General features: G+C 35.0%; 3 protein-coding genes and 1 non-coding gene across 5 annotated transcripts; 2 read left to right on the forward strand and 2 right to left on the reverse strand.

Moving 5' to 3' along the window:
- The first annotated feature begins 2,776 nt into the window (after positions 1 to 2,776).
- Positions 2,777 to 3,329, forward strand: LOC148585946 (stress-induced protein KIN1-like). Its single transcript, XM_088516949.1, has 3 exons — positions 2,777 to 2,859; positions 2,970 to 3,038; positions 3,255 to 3,329. The coding sequence occupies exons 1-3, from the start codon at positions 2,803 to 2,805 to the stop codon at positions 3,327 to 3,329; spliced, it is 201 nt and encodes a 66-aa protein (XP_088373075.1). The 5' UTR covers positions 2,777 to 2,802.
- A 1,027-nt stretch (positions 3,330 to 4,356) lies between these two features.
- LOC132182411 (uncharacterized protein At1g32220, chloroplastic) lies at positions 4,357 to 12,628 on the reverse strand. 2 transcript variants are annotated; one of them, XM_088516582.1, is made up of 10 exons: positions 12,437 to 12,628; positions 10,591 to 10,708; positions 10,414 to 10,502; positions 10,028 to 10,083; positions 9,893 to 9,948; positions 7,936 to 8,029; positions 6,489 to 6,568; positions 5,968 to 6,010; positions 5,267 to 5,358; positions 4,357 to 4,840 (listed from the first exon to the last, which is right to left on the reverse strand). In XM_088516582.1, exons 1-10 carry the CDS (start codon positions 12,484 to 12,486, stop codon positions 4,661 to 4,663), a joined length of 858 nt encoding a protein of 285 aa, XP_088372708.1. In that variant the 5' UTR covers positions 12,487 to 12,628; the 3' UTR covers positions 4,357 to 4,660. The 2 variants fall into 2 exon arrangements, with proteins under 2 accessions (XP_088372708.1, XP_088372707.1); XM_088516581.1 differs by having other exon boundaries at positions 5,255 to 5,358.
- Positions 7,296 to 7,414, reverse strand: LOC132183525 (5S ribosomal RNA). Its single transcript, XR_009440483.2, has one exon. It is a non-coding gene; the product is annotated as a 5S ribosomal RNA (ribosomal RNA).
- A 419-nt stretch (positions 12,629 to 13,047) lies between the features above and the next one.
- On the forward strand, positions 13,048 to 18,124 carry LOC132182495 (uncharacterized). Its single transcript, XM_059595758.2, has 6 exons — positions 13,048 to 13,191; positions 13,991 to 14,389; positions 15,385 to 15,530; positions 15,940 to 16,216; positions 16,767 to 17,039; positions 17,431 to 18,124. Exons 2-6 carry the CDS (start codon positions 14,081 to 14,083, stop codon positions 17,908 to 17,910), a joined length of 1,485 nt encoding a protein of 494 aa, XP_059451741.2. The 5' UTR covers positions 13,048 to 13,191; positions 13,991 to 14,080; the 3' UTR covers positions 17,911 to 18,124.
- Positions 18,125 to 18,731: the final 607 nt, after the last annotated feature.

Consider the following 18,731-nt stretch of genomic DNA (forward strand, 5'->3'; position numbering starts at 1 on the left):
AGATTTTCCTCAAAATAAATTTTGTTTGAATTTTTGTTTTTCACTCTCTTAAATTCTTGCTCTTATTGATCTGATTGTGATCAATTTGTCATTTGAACCAATTAAGTGAGCTCTTTTACAGAGTTTTTTTTTTTTTTTACCCATGCATTCGGAGATGGTCATGCACAAGCAGCACAACGAAAACTGAGAAGGATCAGATATTTATGGCAAAAGAGCATGCAGAATAATTAGGTTGATACTATGTGGAATGAGTAATTTGCCAATCGTCTAATAATGCAACATATACTATGGGAAGAATACTTTTTCTGTTGAAGCAAAAGCCTATCACTGAATGGGAATTCTCTCAACATGTCAGGCAATTTGGTGGCCAGCATCAGACACTTATTAAAATTTAATGAATTTTAGGAAATAATATCTCTTCTATTGTAAGTATGTATGATTCTCTCAATTTTTTTGAAATATGAGATTGTGAGTTTTCTAAATGGTCCAAATAAATGCAGTGGTTTGTATTAATGAGACAAGTAATTTTATTTTTCAACATCCCAAATCTAGTTGCCTGTAATACACAAACCTCTACATTTGTTTGGGAAGGACTCATATTTTAAAATTTGAGAATCTTATATTTTAGAAAATCTGAGGGGATCCGAATCCTTTTCATCCCACCAACACTGTTCACACACCATTTCCAAAAAAAAAAAATCAACATCAAAATATTTTTATTTTTTCACTTTTTATATCATATTATTCATTTTTTATTACTATTCAAATAAAATAAAAAAAATACTACAAAACAAAACCTTTCACTTTTTAATACAAAAAATTCAAAGAAAAAAAAAAATGCTACAAAACAAAACTTTTCACTTTTCAATGCAAAAAATTCAAAACTTTATACCACATCAATCATTTTCTGCTATAATAACGAAGGCAAAAAAGCTTTGCCAAACAAGGTCGACAATTACAACTTTTACTATACATTCCTACAAAATTTACTCAATAATTTAAATGCTATTTATCAAAGGCGGAATTAGCATTTGGAGTTTGGGGGGATAAAATTAAAAACTTTAGGGGTAAATGGAGTTTGGGGGGGCAAAATTAAAAAAATTTAGGGGTAAAATTTTAAGGACTTTTTTTTAAAAAAATTTGGGGACTATATGGCCCCTTGCTACTTATCATGTAAGTCAATAAATAATTAATAAAAATTTAATTAGTGTTAGTATGGTAGAACCACGTTGATTATTATGTCAATTTGTAACCTTAAAAAAAAAAAAAAAGGGTGGTCAAGCTACTTCCAAGCTAGCCAAATCAACCACCCCCATCTGATCACATAGGGGGTGGTTTCCACCTCAGGTTGACTATAGGGAGCGTTCGAGCCACCTTTTTTCTTTAAAAAAAAATTATTTTTCATTTAACCTTTTTTAAAATATTTTGTTTACACTCCTCTAGGGGTCATTTTTAAGAGTTCAAGTTGTAAAAGGTCAATTGCATCACACATGACTGGCATCCTGGCTAAAAATACAAAAACAAATTACGAAAGACCTAACTTGTCACAATTATATACTTTAAGGAAATTGAATGTCACTTTTTGAATATTATACGTCAAAACGTAAAAGATGGACACTTCGCCTGAGGGGAGGGTAAAGGGTATTTACCATTGTATTGGTTTTGATCCTTGGGGCCCAAAAAGAATATGTTCTCTTATAAATAATTTTGGATCCAATTTGTTTTAGTAACATATGCTATCTTGAAAAATTTAGAGCCACGAGCTTTAACAATATTCCTTTTTTTTTTTTTTTGATTAAATCATATATTTTCTCTTATAGATCATGTTTGGAAATTTCCATAAACATGAATCTAAAAATTTAGAGCCACGAGCTTTAGTAAGCTATATTTTTTTAAAAAACTCAGTAATCTACTGTGTATTTATTTGATTAAATCCTAAAATTCAGCTGGACTAAATCTGTTGTTTATTCTAAATTACTCAATATGATTTGATTTGTATTTATTTGCTTCTTTATTTTGTTTAGACGTTAATAAAACTTTATCTATTAATATTTTCATACCAAGGAAATCGTATTTAATTTAAAATTGCTGGAGTGTCAGCAAGAAAACCTCCAATAATTTAAATTAGCAAGGGTGGAAAGATTAATTGTTGGGAGACTGAGAGCTAAAATGTTAGTAGTGATAATGATTGTACCCGAAATAATCACATATTCTCTCCTTATGCAAGATTTCTACTGACAAGGTACGACCTTTGGCTAGGTGTTGTTCGCTGATAGAGTAAGACCTTGACTAGGCATGATGTCAGGTTACATCCATGTCCTAGTGTGGGGCCAAATTACAACTTACAACTTACAAGCAGGTTATCATTGTGACTTGATATTGCTATAATTAGTCTCAATTTTATGCATGTACCATTGCAAAAGAAATACTGAAATGCCTCGATAAACTATTTACCCCAAGAGGAAATCCAAAAACTCAATAATATTTACTTTTCTCTAATCAAAAACTAAATTTTCTCAAAGAAAAAAACTCCATATATCCCTCAAAAATAGTAACAAACTTGGAATCGAATGATAATTCTCATCAAAAGCAGCTCATGCCTCCTGGTCCAAAGGCCAAAATTAATGCCCAACAAGCATACACGTGCAGAGCAATGCATTGGCTTGAAAATCCTATAAATTAAAATTGCCCTCACATTCATTGTGAGCAGCATCCATCACCCAGTTAAGTTTAACTTAGTATTTCACAGCTCAGATAGTTGCTTTGTGAGTTTGTTTTTGTTCCAAACAAAGACTAATTAAGATGGACCAATCCCAGAATGCGAGTTACCAAGCTGGCCAGACCAAGGGCCAAGCTGAGGTGAGTTATACTACTACATGTTCCATGCATGTATCATGCGTATGCATCATACATCTAAGACAGATGGATCCCTTCATATATGATGTTGATATGCATGTTTTGAATTCCAGGAAAAGGCAAGCGGCATGATGGACAAGGCAGGCAATGCTGCCCAAGGTGCCAAGCAATCATGCCAAGAGGTTCAACAATTACTGATCCTTTTGTTCCAGCATACAATGGTTTTTGGAATATGTTTTATGTATTTTTCGGTGTTTGGTGTGACGAAAAATAATCGTCAGACCGAAATATTTTTCGATTTGACTAGAAAAACTTATTTAATTGTATTAACACAACCTGCTGGCATGTTTAAGCCTCATTTTGTTGATAATTACTTACATATGACGCTCTATTTGCAGAGTGGTGAGCAGATGAAAACGAAGGCGCAAGGGGCTGTTGATGCTGTTAAGAATACACTTGGTGCAAACAAATGAAACTAATGAAGGTCATTGAGGGAGAGAACTAAAACTCTTTTTGTTTTTTTCATCAATCGAATCACTATTGAAGACCCAAGATTCTGCTCAACATAAATTTTGTGCTTTTGATTTTTGATTTATGAATTTTTGTTTTTCTTGTACTTTGCACTTTCTTTAATAAATCTTCCACTTATTGATCTGATTGTGATCAAATTTGTCACTTGAACCAATTAAGGGAGCTCTTTTACAGAGTTTTTTTTTTTTTTAACCCATGCATATGGAGAAGATCATGCACAAGCAGCACAATGTTTCTTAGATTAATATCTCTGTCAACAATCCGATGGCCTGTCCATTGTAATTGATTGAACATATACGTGCATGTTAACATTGCAATCCACAACAATAATTGACCAAAATTTATGCAGCTGTGAATTCAAGAGCAGTTCCTGTGAGAGAGGTATATAATGCTTTCTTAAGTGCAATTAATTGCAATGCTTCAAAATTTTCATTCATTTTGGATCAAAATCATAATGCTTCCATTCAATAGCAAACTCAAATTTGAGTGCTCAACATATTTTTGGAGCCCTCCACCATTCCTTCATTTTAATCTTCAGAAGATTTTCAACTCTATATAATGTAGTGGAGGCAACACATGCAACAGACCAACATGGTACGAGAAGGCTGGTAGCTATTTGAATTTGAAAGGATGCATATTGGTTGCAGGAATATAGCAAAAATAAGAATTATTAAAGTTAATGAATTTCATGAAATAATCTCTCTTCTATTGTATAGATTTTCCTACTATATAGTTAATAGTAAAAATTCTTTCCTATTATATATAGATTTTCACTTTCCCATCGTCTGGAATCAGGCATACTAACTGTGATAGCTTCTTTCCTTCTCATCAGCATCATTTACTTCTCTATGAATTCCTGGGGCAGGAATATCTGTATTAACTACTCAACAAGGAATGGTTCCAACTCCAAGTTTCATCAAACAAGGCATTGATTAGTAAACATTTGAGAGCAAAAATTTGCTTCAGTACTTGACCTCAAAAGAAAAAGTAATACTATCAAAATGTCATTCACCACTAACCAATAATCTAGAATCAATTTGAAACAATGAATAATGAAAAGGAAAAAAAAAAAATACCAATGTGCCAAACTGACACATATTATTGCTTCATCAACATAAACATCTCAAAAAATGTATCAATTAGAATTTACGAGATAGCGGCCTCAATCAGGAGCAGCATCAAGATTTAAGAACCCTATTCCACTAAGAGACATGGGTAGCTCAGTTGCAGTGATCTTATACTTGAGGAAAAGATTCTGGATACCTAACAATGGTTAGGCTGAATTTTGTTCTCCATATTGTAGTATACCGTACACGTCAAGAATTCCAGGAGGGAATGATGGATCTATTGCAGCTCTTACAGCAACCTTTGCCACTGAAGTCACATTGACTGGAGAAGTAAAAAGTGGACCAACTAGAGGGATTCTGGTTAGCGCTTTTGCATATCGCAGAACCTGCAGGTAATACATATTAAAAAGCTATTAATACAAGAATTAAAGTCCATCACCAAAGGCCTGAACAATAATGAAGAGTTTTGCACATGATGTAGTTATCCTGTCAGAAAGACTGCTGTCAAAGCACACAACTACACAAGTGCATATATAAGAAGCAAAATGAACAAATTCCAACAGCGTACACATTCTAATCTTAATGAACAAATGAACAAAATTCGTTTACTTTTATCAAAAATTAAACCCTTTTAAGGTACCTAAGTGGACTGGCTATGCTGTACAAACATTAGCCATTAGCTGTTGTTATGTATGGCAACCATTGATTGATTCCACTATGATGAGAAAACATATATGAACAAAATGTGAAAAACAAATTGGATTGTGAACAGCTATAGATCAATGAAAGAAATAAACAACCACATTTTTTACCATCTCCAATGGAGCTCCAATTAAACTTAAAGGCAACTTCATGCGCCCAACTTGGCGAGTCCCATGTATGAAACCTGGCCGAAGAATTACACCTGTTCTTTAAAAAAGAAAAAAAAAGGGGGGGTTCTTTCAGCATTAACCTACTGCAACCAATCAATTGCCAAAGCTGTCAGAACAAGCAATTTTACAGTACTATAAATGCCACATCACTTGCCGAAGTTTCCAGTCAGCATATATATATATATATATATATATATATATATATATCAAAATTTATAAGTTATCGAGGATTGAGAATTTGGAATATTGCAGATCATGTGGTTTCATGAAAATTGGATAATACATGGCTCAGAGAAATTAGCTGAAATCCTTCTCTTAAAGCCCTAGCAAACTTCCAACCCATCCCCTGTTTTGTTCAAAGCAATGGAGCCTAGGAAACACCTGAGTTCAGATCATAGCAAGCCAATGTTTGGTTAATTTTTTTGTTTGCACCAAAATGTTCAGGAAATGATTCTTCCTATAATCATAATCAATTCCTTGCAAATAAGGAAAGATGTTCTCAAGTAACTGGTTATTACAGATGGTATTGAGTAACACCTTGACCTTCTCCAGTTTTAGCTTTTATAACTTATAATCATGACCATGTTATATAAGATAAATTCAAATGTCATGAGTGTAAGCCAGAGAGTGAGGGGCTTGACCTCCATAGGGGAATTTAGTCAGTAGCTCCTTTTCGGTCGCCCTCTGCATCAGATTGGGTAGAAAGAAATTTTCATCAGAAAAAGGGATTAAAAGGATACAAAAACTAAAATGTTCAGGTATTACAAAATGAGATATCAACTTCAAGCACATAACCTCTGATAATATCAAGATGTAATGCTACGTTTATAGGTCCTACAACCAATTAAGCAAGGATGGGGACAATGAGATACTGTATCCACAATATATAGGTATATCTGCCTAGTAAATCTCAGTTCACATCAAGTTAACAGAGGTACTTAACCTAAATCTTCAATATATGAAATTGTTAAAATTCATGTTAGAAGGAAAAATCTTCAGTGATAGTTTTATAAAGGAGAAGTATGAAGGCAAGAAATCATGGTGATTTCTATAGATCATATTTAACAATGCTTAATTGAACAATTCAACATTTTTTGGGGCAATTATCATTGACATTCAGCGATTTAAAGATGATAGACAAATGACAAAAGCAAGAAAGTACCTTCCCCTCATAATATCCTTTCAGTAAGTAATTTATCAAACCAAAGTCAGCGGCAGAGATGTATATGTATCTTTTTACACCTGAAGCCAAAGCAGATAAGAAGCCAGGTGACTAAGTACTCATTATCTACCCATAACAACGAACAATACAAGCCTTTGTATTCACACACAAAAGATTTTTTTTTTTTTCTCTTTGAACATATTATAAACCTTTCACTCCAGATAACCAATTATAAACAGTTTGCAGGAAGGATAAAAGTTATCTAGTAAATGATGCAGACAACACACAATGAAACCAGTTTTGTCACATAAGTTGATTGAGAGAAAGGAAATCAATTATTCTGCCATGACGTCGATGATATTAACTTCAACAGTCACAAATAACACATGAATAAAAATTCCAGAGTGTTGAACAAAAAGGAAAGATATGAGGCAAGTTATAAGTTCTTGATAAGACCTTCTCGTTCTTGATGTTATAGAAACATAAAAAGTAAACCAACTCAAATAAATTAGGCTGCAAACCAATATCTTACTGAGGTGCATTTCACAGAAGAAGATTGAACAATAGTTCCACCTTTTGACAAACAATCCAAGATCAGATTAGGATGCATTTCAGAACTAAGTAGCCTCAATTTTATTTAGTCGACAATCGAAGTGGAGCCATAGTTTCAAATCTTTTTGAAAAATGAACCAAGCTTGAACATGTAGCTACTCAGCCTAACTAGGCATGCAAACATAAATTGACTAGAAATTCATACAGGATTGACTATGTTAAAACATATATAAAGTCATTTGCAAATGAAAATGAGGGGTGCGACACGAGGACTTCCCAGGAGGTCACCCATCTTAGAACTACTCTCGCCCAAGCATGCTTAACTGTGGAGTTCTAATGGGATCCGGTGCATTAGTGCTGGTATGATCGCACCCTCTTTTGGGAAATGGAAATCATAGAAATACATAAATTTAGTATACACATAACCACTTACCTGTCATTTATTTATTTATATATATATATAAAAATAAAATAAAAAAATAAAACACAGTAAGGAGTTTATAAAATAAACTACAGCAAATTTTGCAAATCATATGGTGATATGGTGGGCCAGCAAGAAATCTATTTCAGGGCCATGAATACCTACATAAAATGCTAAAGACAGCACAGTTAGATATTAAAGCATTCTGCTCTGCTAAAAACACAAGGGAAGTTTGGAAAACACAAGATTCAGCTGGTACTTCATAAACTATCTAAAATGCCTATTTTTCCCTGTAACTAGAGCACTCTTTTCCTTCTGCACTTTCTTTGCAGTTTCTTTTTCTAATCGTAATCAGGCTAAGTTTACAAATTCCTTTAACATTTATGATAGAATAACACTTAGAGGCAACAGCTGAAAAAGTAGCACATGCAATTACTAAAAAGAGAAGAAATTGGATACAAAGTTATTGCTTACATTGCTCAGCAGCAGCTTTAATAGCATTTATATTTGCAGTTCCATTGATCCTATGCATATGAGAGTTTGAGCCAAAACCTCCAACACAAGAGATCTATAAAGTTCAAATTAAATTGTGAGTACCGCGATCAAAGAACCAGATTTGATTAAAGTCAACTATAAGGGACAAACATTTAAGACGTACTTCTAGAATCCAAGATTGCAATGTATGGAAAACCAGCACAACCCTTTCCATGGTAAATCAGAAGAGTCGTGATCTTTTCAAAATTATTGAAAAATCAAGAATTTACCAAGACAATAAACATCCAAAATATCCCCCCTAAACCCTCCTAGAGAAGTATAAGCACATGATCAGCCCCAGCATCCATTACATAATATGAAACCCAATATGGCATGCATAAAGTTAAAGCATTGTACCTTTCATATAAGTCAAAGAACATAAAAGAGATCGCTATAACAATCTGTGTAGATATGGAAAGAGAGAAAATATATTGATATTAATTTTTTGGGCCTTTAAAACATACAATTTGTTAGGTTTACTGTTGTTGGCATATTCTGTGTCAATTTTTGTTGCAAGTTTCGAGTCCCATGGTTGAGGTTGTTCTAAGACGAGGCTTCAAAACTGGGTTAAACTTGAAGATAAAAGGCTGCCGCTTAGACACGATCTTTGGGCACCTTAGATCTCCAGGTCTGAGAGCTCCAGTCGCAGTCCTGATAGCAGTACATTCAAAAGGAGGTTCTTCAGAAGCAAAAATTTAAGCTACCTGAGAAGCTCAATCCTAGAGGTGATCACACAATGTTCGGATGAGAATTGACAAAAAAGAGACACAGTCGTGGAACATTCGAACGCGATCTTTTCTAAAGGTTTCACAGAAACTTTTGTTAGCAAGATTGACCACATAGGGCTTGAATGCCTGTGGTTTCAAGCTTAGTCTGAGACACTTAGTTGCAGTGCCGATCGCACCACATTTGAACGCTGCCAGCTAAGAAACGTGAAACGTTAGCTCACGTCCGAACACGTCACTAACCCATTCAAACGCCACTGCCTATAATTGTGTGTTTCAAAAACCAACTTAAATCAAAAGTCTATATTTTCTTGGGGCATATATAAGCATCCTTATGCACAATTTTCAGGAGACATTGAGGCCATTATTTTGTGCTCTTGGAGAGAACCTTAGAACCTTTATGCTTTCATTGTCTAACCTCTCATAGATTTTGTGAAACCACACAAACAAAAACAAAACCTTCAACCACCGGAGTTTCGAGATGCAAGAGGAAGCTTGATAGAAGAATTGGCCAGAGAGTTCTAGAGCTACTGTGGTAGAAACAAATGGGTCATTTGTTGGGGTACACACCAAGTTTGATCACAAAGGTTTTGTAAGTATATACTGTATAATTTAATTCTTCTATAGTAGAAAAGTTTACTGTGTTTGGCCGTCTTAAAGTTATTTTACTTTTGAAGAGTACTTCAAAAGGCCTCTACTTTGTCACCAAAATTGTTGTGTGTAATGTGTTTATTGCTTTACATAATTTTGGTGATATTGGTGATATCGTGTGTGGTCGTGGAATTTTAATTGGTAGTGATTATTGTAAAACACCTATTCACTCTTCTCTGGGTGTTGTTTGGGGTCATTGGGCGAATTTTCACAGTTATTCTTTGGTATGGTTTCTTTGTACTTGTGATTCGTTACAGCCTTTATTTATTAGCTTCCCACTATTTAAAGCAAGCCAAAATAAGTTAAAGAGGAGTGCCATCCTTGGAGACAAATGAAGCAGCATTATTCCACAAAAAAGATGATTGGCAATATTGCATGTTCGAGATGGAGAACCATACAAAACCCAAATCAATTCTATTGGGTTTCATTCTATGGTGGTAATATTTTTCTGTAAGGAAAGTAACCCTGATCTTATTTGTATGTAAGGAAAGTCACAAAAGTATTAGTTACAGATATCATACCACAGAGGTCACTCCATTCATTGCATGCTTCATTGAATCAGGTGACAGCAGATCTCCTGTAATTGAAGAAAGTACTTTACACTTTATATTTAACAATTTGAACAGCCAAAAAACTTATAACAACTATCCAAAAACCTTGATGCCAGACCACGCTGTCAGCCCAAGAATCATGTACAGATGACCTCCCAGACCTAATAATGTAGGAAAAATAAGCAAACAAGTTCAATTTATATACATTTACATATGTGTGTTTACAAAAACACATGACACCAGTGCAGGATACAAGCATCCAGCTGAAGATCAAGTATTACATCAACTTTCCAATAATTTTTTTTTTTTTTTTTCCTGAAAAAAAAAAACTAAACTAAACTTAAAATAGGCATATTAGGAAATGCTTGTAAATAACATTGATTTTCAATGTCGATGTATTTTCAAAAGTATATGAAATACATATAACTTAAGTTTATAGATATTGAAATAAACAATGGGTCTTTATAGATATCTTGTGAAAAAAAGAGTACCTGCTAAGGCTAGATACAGTCAAACCACGCTCCATAGCTTCTCTACATATGTGTGAACCAACAAATCCATTTCCACCCAAAACAAGTAGCTTAATAAAACGCAAGAGTCAGAAAGCAGAGAGTCTATTAGATTAAATGAAAATTAACCACTTTTAAGTGAACGACATGTCAACTTACCTTCTCTGTTGGAGGTGGCGTGACCGTTACTGTCTCTGCTACCTCAGCTTTCAAGGATTCACCTACCATATTTGAATCTGTTGAGAATAGTCTTCCATTTTTGGACATGGTCATCAAACTGTCTCATAGCAGAAATAACTATGGCATTAGGAAATCCATCTTTACTTCCACATTTAAGTAGCAATGATGGCATAATGGAATGGCATCTAAAATAAGGTACATTTTTTAAGATCTCCATTCTCTAGACTACAACACTCATAAAATCATGTAAACTTTATGTGAGAGAGAGAGAATAAAGAATGTTAAAATCAAACTTATCCCAAAAGCTTAAACTGATAGGAAACAGTGAATTTAATCATGTAATTAATATTCTAACATCCCCTCTCACGTGTAGGCTTAGACTTCCACTTAACAAGTGAAGTCCAATATGTGAAATTTTAACTAAAATGAGGGGTAAACTAAAGAGTCAAGGTTTGAACTCAAAATCTCAATTCGGATATCATGTTAAAATCAACACTTATCCCAAAAGCTTAAACTATTAGGAAATGGTAAATTTAATCACTTAATCAATATTCTAACAAATAAGAAAATGTAATGATTGTGTCACTGCAATGTATCTCTCATTATGTATAAAATTCAAAACAATTCAGGGCAAGAAAGATTTCCAAACTTTAGAAATCAATTTAAAAAGTAGAATGAAGACATCAGGAAGGAGAGTGACAGGATATTTTGGCAACAAAATTTGCAAATAGTTTTGGGACAATATGTGGAGTAATAGCAGTAGTTGCTCTAGGGCCTCTGCCTCAGCTAAGGTAATAAACAGTTGAGGTGGGGACGTGGGTTGCAGTAGATTTCAATTTCAAAAGTTGCCTAACAAAAGAGCAGGAAAAGGAAGAGAGAGTGATAATAATCATAACTTTAATAGCTGCTCTAGGGCCTCAGCTAAGGTAATAAACAGTTGAGGTGGGGATGTGGAGTTGCAGTAGATTTCAATTTCAAAAGTTGCCAAGCAAAAGAGTAGGAAAAGGAAGAGAGGGTGATAATAATCATAACGTTAATAGCTGTTAAATCACCACTTATTCAAAAAGTTTAAGCCGATAGAAAATTGTGAATTTAATCATTTGATTAATATTTTAACACTCCCCTCACATATGAGCCAAAACACCTCTTAATAAGGGAGGCCCAATACATGAAATATTTAATTGAAATAAGGTAAATGACTAAGATAAGATTTGAACTCATGACTTTTGGCATTTTACTCTAATACTATATTAAATCACAACTTATCTTAAAAGTTTAAGCGGATAGAAAATTAAATTCATTATTAATATTCTAACAATAGAAGAAGTAGAATGCGGAAGAATCATAACGTTGTTGTTGTTACTACCATTAGTCGCAACAGCAACTATAGTATTAATAGAATAAGTAGAAGAAGCAGAAGTAGAATGCACTAATGGTAAAATAACAACAATAGCTGAGAATAATTCATGACAATATAAAACCTCATTATCGTTGATCTCCCAAGCTAAAGTATGAAAACGGTTTAAAAAAAAAAGAACAATTAAACAAAAATGAATCAAGCCCAAACGAACGCAGCATTAGTACATTCACAACAAAAGTACTAAAATTTCATGCACATTGTCATTTAATTCAACAGTGTCAGACAAACCCATGTAACGAAAATAGCATATTTTGCCAAACCAATCACAGATAACTAATCCGCCAACTATAATTCAAGAAATTGAGCAAAACCCAGATGAGAATACAAGAAAAAAAATCAATACAACCTATTGTATTATCAAAACCACAACTGGGTGATTAAATGTCTCCGCTATGAAGCACTTACTGTAGGCCGGGGAACGAGGAGTGTGAACGAAGCAGACGTGACATGATCATTTTATTCAGTTTAGTTTGCGTTTGAGGAATGAGATGTTACGCAGGAAAACTCTGAAGTCTCTTTTAGCTTCAATAAGCATAAAGCAGCATTTGGGTTTTGGCTCCGTTTTTGGGGGAACAAGGGAAACTAAACTAAACTTCCATGGCACGTAATATTGACTAGTCTCTACCCAAACGCCCGTGTGATATTAGGTTCTGTGGGGTCCATGAGAACGTCTCTTGTGATTTTTTTTCTTGAGTGCTCAAGAAAAAAAAAAAAAAAAAAACCAATTTAAAAATAGCTATGTTTTTTAAAAACTCAGCCAAATATTTGGCAAAATTATAATATTTAAAAATATATACTTATCTGCGTTTTCAAATAACAATTTTTTTAAAATGCAATCTAAAAAAATCCATTTTACTCATTACCCGGCAACTCTATTGGGGCGACTTTCTCTATATCGAAAAGTCGTTGTAGCATTATCTTATGCAACAAATTGCGCGGAATACCGTTAAGAAGACCGTATAACAAGACGACTTCTTATACGGTTGTGGCGATATTTTTCCGACACAAGATCGTACGCGAACAAATCTTCCCTCTATCCCCAAAAGGAAAAAGCTATCACAGAATAAAGTGGCGGTCTGAAAGCGATTCCTCTGTACAACTCAATAACCAAAAGAAGAGTTTTTGGGTCCAAAACTGATCACCAGTGAAGCTCGTCATCGGTACACATTCTCTACTAAGTAGCACGCAATTATGAAACATCTTCATTAATTTTTCCTTGCATGCAGTTGAGGATACTTCAAGATTCCATTTTTTTCTTCTTATTTTATTTTATTTTCCTTTTTGTTAAGAGTTGGAGCTTTTGATTGCTTAGAAATGATGTTGTTGCTGTTGTGGGGATGTCGTTGTGTGAAATGCTTTATTTAATTTTCTTAGCTTTTGGGAGTCTTGAGCATTGTTGGTTACTTCTGGCTGTGTTTTAATTTAGAATGAGAGATACCCATTTGAAATTTTCCATTTGTCTGAATATATCAGTGTCTAATTCGATCATGAAAATCCATCCCAGTTTTTGGTCTTTTTTTAAAGTTTATATTTTTATGTGCTTTTTGTTTGGGGGAGGATTGTGTGTGTTTTTCATGTGCTTTATATGGTTTCCGTGGTTGAAATGAAATTTTAAAGTAGTCTTCTTATTCTTTAATTTGTGACCTGATCTCAATCTTTCTGAATTTTGTATGTTATATCTAAGTTTTTGGTCAAGAACTTAAAAATATTCCTATGATCAAGTCCAATTTATATGACTCAACTGCCGACCCAAAGTTTTCATTTATTTGAGTCTTCGGTGCTTGCCTGCAAATCCCTAAATTTGGCCGTCTAGACATGACTAGCTATACAATTTTTATGTTTTTAAACCATAAAGGTATGATGAAGATAAATTGTCTATTGATTTCTAGCATGAAAGCCCATCGTAATATACTCTTCTAACAGCAAGCGTTCTTTGTTGTTTTTGTATTTTCTTTTCAGCTGGTTATTTTATCACGTGTTCATTTCTTCTGCGTTCCAAGTTTCCTACATTGTCTCTAATCTAAAAAGGTGAATATAGCATATAGAAGTATGGGTAGTCCCCAGCAGCCTAAGAGAAGAGTGGCATTTGTGCTGATTGATGGGTTGGGCGATGTGTCCCTGCCAAGGTTTGGACTCAAGACTCCTCTACAAGCAGCCAAAGTACCCAATTTGGATGCCGTCGCATCTGCTGGAGTAAATGGTCTTATGGACCCTGTTGAGGTAGGCTTGGGTTGCGGAAGTGACACAGCTCACCTCTCTTTATTGGGTTATGACCCAAGAGTGTATTACCGTGGTCGAGGTGCATTCGAGTCCATGGGTGCTGGTTTGGAAATGTCACCTGGTGATATTGCATTTAAGGTGAGTATAACTTTTTGTCCTTTTCAAGTTGTAAACATAATAATGGTTGCTTTCTCAGTTTATATTATTATCTTTTTCATGTAACGAATTATGGTCATACAACCTATGGTATAATAGTATGTAATACATCACACTATGATTCGTGATAAGATTTTTCAACATGTGTGTCACAATCTCCCTATTCAAATTTCTCACCTCCTCAACAAGGTTTGCGTTATACTATAGTGTCCCAGTGCTATATGGCATTATTAGGTTGGTTTTGATATTATTTGTAACAATTCAAGCATGTGCTAGTCACATCTGCGTGATACTTCAAAAGAACTAGCCCCTGTTAGAGCTTTCTGTAATAATTTATATAGTCCAGTTCCATCTAGTACACACCTAATGTGAGACAGCATATGCCCATACAATTCCTTCACAATCTATCCACCCAATATGGAACTTGACACATATCTATGCCACACCGTCCCAATCCAGCGTGTCATAACCTAAGAAAGCATAAGAAAATCATTGTTGATTAGTGTTGTATGTGTAAAGAAAGTGGGGAAATAGTTAATCACCTCCTACATTTTGCTATTGCTAGAGAGCTTTGGGTATTAGTTTTCTCTTCATTTGGGATTATCGGGTTATGCCCACTTCTACTTCCTAAGGCATCAAAGTAGTGATGAGTGAAATATTGTGTCGTTATGTTTGATGTGGACTATCTGGAGGGAAAGGAATGCTAGTACTCTGGATGGAACTGAAGTCTCATTGCTTAAACTGATATAATTATTTCTGAGATCACTTTCAATTAGATATAAGTGATAGGGGGTTTTGCCTCTTCCTCCCTTCTGGATTTTTTTTTTTCTTTCTTTTTGTATATCTCTTGTGTACTTCCTATGTACTAGGCTACACCCTTTTATGTTTTTTTTCAATAGAATGTTGCTGTGCATTTTTCAAAAGTTATTGGTTGGTTTTGGCTATTATACATGATGTTGCCATCTTTGGATCTCTAGTCAAATTTTGCAACCTTGGATGAGAAAACTGGAGTAGTCACAAGTAGGAGGGCTGACAGGCACTTTGAAGAAGAAGGACCCATACTCTGTGCGGCACTAGATGGAATGAAGCTGCCATCTTTTCCTCAATATGAAGTCAGAGTCAGGTGCGGATGCTTATAGCTGCCACAATAGTGCTTGTTATTTGGTGTTGGCATATGCCTCCTTATCGGGGTTATTTGAGATTTTTTGCCAAACTCAAACTTCTTTATGTGGAGAGCTCTATGAGTTATCAACTTTTCCTGTTATTTAAAAAACTTTAAACGACTTTGAAGTTTCAAATATTTGTGAACTAGGTTTCTATAGCATGGTTGTCAGCTAATTACCTCTACTATTATGTAGTTCCAAGATATTATTCCCAGCCTTTACGTATGTGTAGGTCCTTTGCTCACAAAAAAAACAGGCCTGAAAGAGGGAAGAGAGAGATAAGCCCTACCTTAATTTTTTAGTTGAAGCTTAAGGCTTTAATTTCAATAATAAGCTAGACTCAGATTAACACAATGTCGTTTCCTACAGGTATGCAACAGAACATAGATGTGGAGTGGTTGTCAAAGGACCAAGACTAAGTGGAAACATATCAGCAACAGACCCGTTAAAGGACAACCGCTTACTTTTGCAAGCTGAAGCTCTAGATGATACTGATGAAGCAAGGCACACAGCTGCTGTTGTTAATGAGTTATCTAAGGAAATGTCACGAATTCTAATTGCTCATCCACTAAATGCAAAGAGGGTTGCAGAAGGGAAGAACATAGCAAATGTTGTCCTTCTACGAGGTTGTGGTATTCGAATCGAGGTTTGAAGTATTCAAAATTCGTATCCTTATTTCTGTTGCAATTAAAAAAAAAATCAGAATAACTTTTTTGAGCTTTAACAGCTTCCGGTTGATGTTAAGTTTTAAGGAAACAATTTTGCTGGCGACATGTGCTATTCCAGAAGTTTTCAGTATTTCGTCACGTCCTGTTGTTCTTGTAACATATCCTGCAATTAGATATAATATTGTATGAATGTTAGCTTGTGACTGATTTCCATAGGCTTGAGAATAATGTGCGCTTTGGATTTCTGTTGGTGCTAACTTAATACAAAACAATTCTTTGACTGGATAACTGCTTTGGGCAGAATCTCTTGTTCTTCTTTTCCAAGTTTTCTTGGATTTATCTGATTAGGTTGTAATTTTTTAAGGGGTTTCTATATGTAGTTCCCATATAGAAACCCCTTAAAAAATTACAATGTAAATTTAAGCAAATCCTGAAAATCTAGAGAAAGAACTTGAGAAACATATATATGCTATTATGGTTTATAATAACATATATATTGTATTCATATTTTTGAATTGTTTATTGTAGGTTCCTTCATTTGAAAAGAAACATGGGCTGTGGCCATGCATGGTAGCCCCCACCAAAATTATAGCTGGCTTGGGCTTATCACTTGGTATTGATATCCTTGAAGCTCCTGGAGCAACTGGAGACTATCGAACACTTTTAACTTCCAAAGCAACTGCAATAACTAAGGCACTCTCAGCTCCTTTGCAGTCTTGCCCCTCTGTTTTTGTACCTGGGGAGGATGAGAGCAAACCAGGTCGATCAGATGGCTATGATTTTGGGTTTCTTCACATCAAGGTCTTATCTTCTATGATTTTGTTTCTTTTTATCTTTCTTCTGTTTTGCATGCAACTTAAATAACTCTTCAAAGAGTCACCCTATATTTAATTTATCTTAACAAAGTTTGTTATCGAGCCAGGGCCTGGCTGGCATTTGAGGTTCTAGTTGAATTTCAGTATCAGCTCTGATGCACTGATACAGAACATGTTCCTCATCTCTATTAGAGCATGACTAACATGAAGATGAACTGATTTAAGAGATAGTTTAGGATTCCATAGCATTTTACTCTTGAGCCTTTTATAATAGGAGACTTCTTTCTTTCTCTTTTACCTCTGGAGCCAAAGTACTTGGCTCAAGGTCTCCCAATGTTATGATGGTGATGGGGTCTCCTTGATACTTGGTATTGCAGGCAATAGATGATGCAGGTCACGACAAGGCAAGCGTTTTCAAACTCAAAGCACTGGAAGCTGTAGATCAAGCGATAGGACAGTTGACCAGGCTCCTCTGGGAGGCAGAATCAACGGGAAATTTTCAATTCTTCCTTTGCATTACCTCAGACCATTCTACTCCAGTTGAATATGGAGACCACAGCTTTGAACCAGTTCCATTTGCCATGTGTCGGTTGAAAGACTTCGTGGGTGCAGTAGGTGGGGAGTCCATTGTTTTGGGAACTTCTCTTGATCCATTTCCTCTTCCAACCATTAAAGCTGGTGAAGACCTAACAGATGATGTGGGAATTGAACGAGAGAGAAGCAAACAGCTTCAAGCTTTTAATGGTGATTCAGTTTGTGAGTTTAATGAAGTAGCAGCAGCAAGGGGTTGTCTTGGGCGTTTTCCTGGAGGAGAGATGATGGGAATTATAAAGAAATTTCTTAAATTAGATGCCTGAGCTACGTTGTTGTTAGGTTGGAAGATTAATGGTGGTTGAATATCACCAGTAGAGTACTCATAAGGTTTTTCTTTTCGTTCTCTTTTTGGATGACAAAGAGCTGTAATCTGGTGATTTCAGTCATCAAAATTTTGAAACTTTAATGACATTATTCGGAGAAGATTATGCAATTTGTACATGCTATCTAAATAAGTTGATCAAAAGTTGCTTCTGGCTCCTAGTCTCTTGCCACATGGATCTATGAGTAGTCTTACATGGTGAAACCTTATCCTTCCTTTGGTTGTTGGCAACATGCTCCAGGCCTCAATTACTCAGTTCCAACAAGCCTCCCAGAATTTAATGTTCCACTATCTAACAAGCGCTCAACTCCTGTTGTTGTAGGGAAATGATATTGTCCATTTATATTTGTAAAAGAGGGAAGTAGCATGAAGACGAAATCTTTGTTCTACAGGATAACTCTAGAGCAATATTGGGAGGAGATTTACTCCCAAGGGAATAATGCTTATGGTGGCAATATTGTGATTGTGAACACTACTGTACCAAGGGAAGTGTATGGCATGGCTGGTGGGGGAGCTATGAGGCATAATGGCGATGGTTTTGATGGTTTTATTTGCATAATCAGAAGAGTAAGGGTACTGTGGGCTTGAGTTCAGCCGTTCTAGAGAGTGAGATGGATTCAAAAGGAAGGAGGGTGGATTGATGGGGAAAATAGCAGTACGAGGGTGGAGAGAGTGGAGGAGATCAGTGGTGGAGGAGATCACTGTTTTGATCAGATGAAAATTTTAAAAGTCACATTAATTTTGAGAGAATAAAAATAAAAT

This window comes from Corylus avellana, chromosome 5, assembly GCF_965113065.1.
Source record: "Corylus avellana chromosome 5, dhCorAvel1.hap1.2, whole genome shotgun sequence".
Classification (NCBI taxonomy): domain Eukaryota; kingdom Viridiplantae; phylum Streptophyta; class Magnoliopsida; order Fagales; family Betulaceae; genus Corylus; species Corylus avellana.